The 4,887-nt window shown below is 55.2% G+C and overlaps 1 protein-coding gene across 1 annotated transcript; it reads left to right on the plus strand.

The window, feature by feature from the left end:
• The first annotated feature begins 686 nt into the window (after positions 1–686).
• Positions 687–2,447, plus strand: LOC129483976 (exonuclease GOR-like). Its single transcript, XM_055281387.1, has one exon. It carries the CDS (start codon positions 702–704, stop codon positions 2,445–2,447), a length of 1,746 nt encoding a protein of 581 aa, XP_055137362.1. The 5' UTR covers positions 687–701.
• Positions 2,448–4,887: the final 2,440 nt, after the last annotated feature.

Below are 4,887 nucleotides of genomic sequence, written 5' to 3' on the forward strand. Positions count from 1 at the left end.
GATGTCTCATCCTTCTTAGTGCCTCAGTCTAGATCTAGTTCAGGAAGGTTCTAACAAGTTAGTGCAAGTTAATTTTAGTGCAAACAAATTGAAATCCATGCATAGACTTTCAGCATGTACATTTTCTATGAAGTTTTTGAAGACCCCGTGTGTTGAACGTTGCCCACGTCCTGGGAGAGAAGTGGTTGCGGTCCGCTTCCTGTCCTCAAGCTGCCCACGGTGGAGGAGTGCACAGAGCAGGGAAAGGCAAGCCCAGACAGATCCTGCCCACTAGCAGGCAGCAGCAGACGGCTGGCCCAGTCCCGGCTCCGTGGGGGTGCTGTGTGGGCCCGAGCAAGTTGAGCAACCTCCCTGAAACTCAATGTGCGGCTATGTGGCTCAGTTCCACTAGCCATTATGGTACTGCTGAGCAGGGACACTTAATCACCTCAGGAAAAGCAAGCTAGCTCCAAGGTTAGCAACCAGGAGTTCGGGTTGCTTCCATTAGCAGACCCTGAGCCCCCCCGCAAGCTGGAGTCTGGTGGAAGATGAGGTTCAGTGTGATTGGATGGAAGTAGCAACGTAATGAAGGACAAGTCCCACCGTCTCTCACAGAAGAGCCCTGTGCGTATATAAAGGCGGTGCGCCTCCGCGGCGGCACTCGTTGAAGCCGCCAGTTGGGAGAGGAGCAGAGCCACGCAGGTGCTCCCGAAGGCAGCGAGATGTTGCGAGCCACAGCTCCCTGCTGGTTCCCACCTGGCTATCCAGAAGCGAAGAAGGCGGCCGAGGAGGCGGCCCTCGAGGCTCCAGAATTCCCACTGCCCTCTCATCAGCCTGCCCAGAGCTTCGGGCTCTGGGTGCCCCAGATGTACAAGCGGGCCTCAGCATCTGTGGGGATCCAGACGGAGCCCGAGAATACGGGTCCGGCTGTGCCCCCTGCGTGGCCCGAGATGGTGACGGAGGCTTGGTGCTTCCCCGCGCAGCGGGGATCGGCCTGCTGCCTGCCAGCCGCCCCAAAGCTGGCAGAGAGACCCTCCGCAGTCCGCATCTCAGCCCCCAGGGAGAGGAAGAGGATCGCCCACTTTCACAGCCCTTGCTTGGCCACCGGTGCCACAGATGCCAAGAGAACCCGGGTGGCCAGCGGAAGCCAACGCTCCAATGGCTCCAAGGTCGGCAGACAGCCACGGAAGACGCGCAACAGGTCGGGGATGGCAGACAAGACCTCCACCACCATCAGCTCTAAGCGGATCGTCCGTCGTCCATCCTTAGCGCGTTTGAAGGAACCCATTATCCTCCGAAGGTCGGGGTGCCAAGTCCCCACCGTCATCCGCCGAGGCTATCTCCAACTGTTCACCAAAGAGTGTCTCAAGTTCTGCGCCTCCAAGCAGGAGGCCGAGGAGAAGGCGCTGAACGAGGAGAAGGCGGCCTACGACTGCAGCCCCAACAAGAACGTGTACCTGAACGTGGTCCTGAACACCCTCAAGAGACTGAAGGGCCTGACCCCCAGCTCCATGCCCGGCCTCAGCAGGGCCGCCCTGTACAGCCGCCTCCAGGAGTTCCTGCTCACCCAGGACCAGCTCAAGGAGAACGGCTACCCCTTCCCGCACCCCGAGCAGCCCGGAGGCGCCGTCCTCTTCACTGGCCAGGGGAAGGGGCCCGGCGACTCCTCCTGCAGGGTCTGCTGCCGTTGTGGCACCGAGTACCTGGTGTCCTCCTCGGGCCGCTGTGTACGCGACCAGTTGTGTTATTATCACTGGGGGCGGGTCCGCTCGAGCCAAGTGGCTGGAGGCCGGGTTAGCCAGTACACCTGCTGTGCAGCGGCTCCTGGCTCCGTGGGCTGCCAGGTGGCAAAGCAGCACGTGCGGGACGGCCGCAAGGACAGCCTCCATGGCTTCGTGAAGACCTTGGAGAAAGAGTGTTCCAGAGACGCTTATCCAGGGATCTACGCCTTGGACTGTGAGATGTGCTACACCACGCACGGCCTGGAGCTGACCCGCGTCACCGTGGTGGACGCCGACATGCGAGTGGTGTACGACACCTTCGTCAAGCCCGACAACGAGATCGTGGACTACAACACCAGGTTCTCCGGAGTGACCGAGGCCGACGTCGCCAACACGAGCATCACGTTGCCCAAAGTCCAAGCCATCCTGCTGAGCTTTTTCAGCGCCCAAACCATCCTCATCGGGCACAGCCTGGAGAGCGATCTGCTGGCCCTGAAGCTCATCCACAGCACCGTGGTGGACACGGCCGTGCTCTTCCCGCACTACCTGGGTTTCCCCTACAAGCGCTCCCTCAGGAATCTCGCGGCCGACTACCTGGGACACATCATCCAGGACAGCCAGGACGGGCACAACTCCAGCGAGGACGCAAACGCCTGCCTGCAGCTGGTGATGTGGAAGGTCCGACAGCGCGCCCAGATCCAGCGATGCCAGCGGTCCGCCTCTCCCGCCGCCCTGGCCTGTCCTTAGCCCCAGGCCGCTTCCAAAACCGCCCTCAATCCCGAGAGCTAACCCTGTCCACCTCGCCGCAAAGCCAAAGAAACGGGAGCAGCCGGCGGCAGGACAGGGCCAAAAGCCGAGACTAACCCCGACCCCCGACTCCCAGTCCCCCGGAGTGCCTGCCGCGGGCCGTCGCTCCTGTCCCCATCCCTCTGCCCCTCCCGGACCTCCGTCCTTCCACCAATGGGCTCCCCGAGGCCCGAGCCCCCACTCCCAGTCCCCCGAGTCCCTGCCGCGGCCCCTCGCGCCTGGCCCCATCCCTCGGTCCCTCCCAGACCTCTGGCCTTCTACCACTCGCCTCCCCCAGCCCACCTGAACCTCCGCGGCTTCTGAGAACAAGGCGAACCCCCTGACCCAACAGCCTCCTGACAGTCTTCTGTCCTGGGCATCTTCCCCTTCTGTGGGGCTTTCTGAACCTCCCCACCCCCACCCGATTTTTCCCCCACCCCCCCTGGCAGGCGCCCAATCAATCTTGGTATGAATTTCAACATTGAAAAGAAAAATCCTTGAAAAGCAAAGCTGAAAGTCCTCAGCTTCTCAATGCGCGCTTAGCTGTTTTTCGGTAGAGCCACCACAGGGAGGTGGGTGAAGCACTTAGGCCCTAGAATTACACATCTGGGTTCACATTCAAATTCCACCACCTAGTAGCTTTGTAACACTGGACAAATAGCTTCTGCGCGCTTCTGGTTTTTGATCTCCAGCGTGTGATCAGGAGGTCATGGTGAGGAATGAACGAAGCAACACACGGGCAGCCTTAAAACGATGGCACACAGTAGGTGTTCAATAAAGGGTCCAAGTGGTTTCTTCCACCCAGACCAACCAACGACAATGTCCCAATCAGTCAGTCAACTTCCAACTGGGCTCCAGGAGAGAAGGAACCATCACGCCTCTCTAAATTCACGTTTCTCTTTTGAATCTGCAGTGAGAGATGACACACTAAGTAGCTAGTTTTGGTGGAGTGCCTGATTTGATAAATGTGCGTCTGGGGGGCGGGGTGGGTGTGTCTGTCTACATAACTAAATTAAACTGAGAATCAGAATGCTTTCATTACCATTAATTTACTTTGTGTGTATAAGCCCACACACCCATACATACACACACACTAACTGTTCCAGAACAAGGAGTTAGTGAACAGCAGGATGTCCACTCTGTCAGACACGTTTCGGGAAGCAATGAAATGGGACGTTTCTGATTGATTTTACCACTCCTCGAAGTTTATTTTCCTTTATGACTTAGACTCCTTCTGTGGAGATTTAACAAATACAAGTCTTTTTTATTGTATGTTATATCATTTAAGTTTTATAATGTATTTAAGTTTTCATTTTAAATAGACCAGTGAAATTTATATATATTTATGGTGTACAACGTGAGGCTTCATATATGTATACATTGTGGAATGACCAAATCAAGCTAATTAACACACTCGTTTCCTCGCATCCTGATTTTATTGTGATGAGAATACTTTGAAAATCTACTCCCACAGCTATTTTCAAGTAAGCAATACATAGTTATTCACTGTAGTCGCCGTGACGCTCAGTAGATCTCTAGAAATATTCCTGCCTGAAATTTGGTATCATTTGACTCACATCTCCCCACACCCTCCCCGGCACCTGCCTCGGGGAAACACCCTTCTGCTCTCTGCAGCTACGATTTCAACGATGTTACGTTCCTCGTATCAGTCAGGTCACGCATTATTCGAATTTTTGTGCTCGCTTTTTAAAAATTTATTATGTATTTATTTACTTTTGGAGACAGGGTCTCACTCTGTCAAGCAGGCTGGAGTACGGTGACACCAACACGGCTCACCACGGCCTCCACCTCCCGGGTTCAAGAGATCTTCCCACTTGAGTCTCCTGAGTAGCGAGGACTAAGGCGTCCAACACCACACCTGTCTAATGTTTGTTTTTTTTTGGTAGAGATGGGATTTCACCACGTCGCCCAGTTTGATCTGCAACTCCTGGGCTGAAGTGCTCCACCTGCCTTGGACTCCCAAAGTGGTGGGATTACAGTCACGAGCCTCCGTGCCTGGCCTTTGCTTTATTTCACTCACTGTAACCTCCTGTAGACTCATTCATGTTGCAGATGATACGATTTCTTTAATTTGTGAGGCTTCATAGTATTCTATAGGGTATATAGGACTGTTTTAGTGTTGTTGTTTTGCTCTCTTTTGAGACAGCGTTTCGCTCTTGTCGCCCAGGTTGGGGTGCATTGGCTTGATATCGGCTCGCTAGATCCCCTGTCTCCCAGGTTCAAGTGAGTCTCCTACCTCAGCTGAGATCAGAAAGGCAGAATCTGCCTCCCGGGTTCAAGTGATTCTCCTCCCTCGGCTGAGATAAAGAGGCAGAATTACCATGCCCAGCTCACTTTGTGTCTCTGGTACAGACGGGGTCCCACCACGTTGGCCAGGCGG

Source organism: Symphalangus syndactylus, chromosome 6 (genome assembly GCF_028878055.3).
Source record: "Symphalangus syndactylus isolate Jambi chromosome 6, NHGRI_mSymSyn1-v2.1_pri, whole genome shotgun sequence".
Taxonomy (NCBI): Eukaryota; Metazoa; Chordata; class Mammalia; order Primates; family Hylobatidae; genus Symphalangus; species Symphalangus syndactylus.

Excerpts from the sequence above, each read along its gene's own strand:
- LOC129483976 (XM_055281387.1), top strand. The coding sequence starts at position 702 with ATGTTGCGAGCCACAGCTCCCTGCTGGTTCCCACCTGGCTATCCAGAA.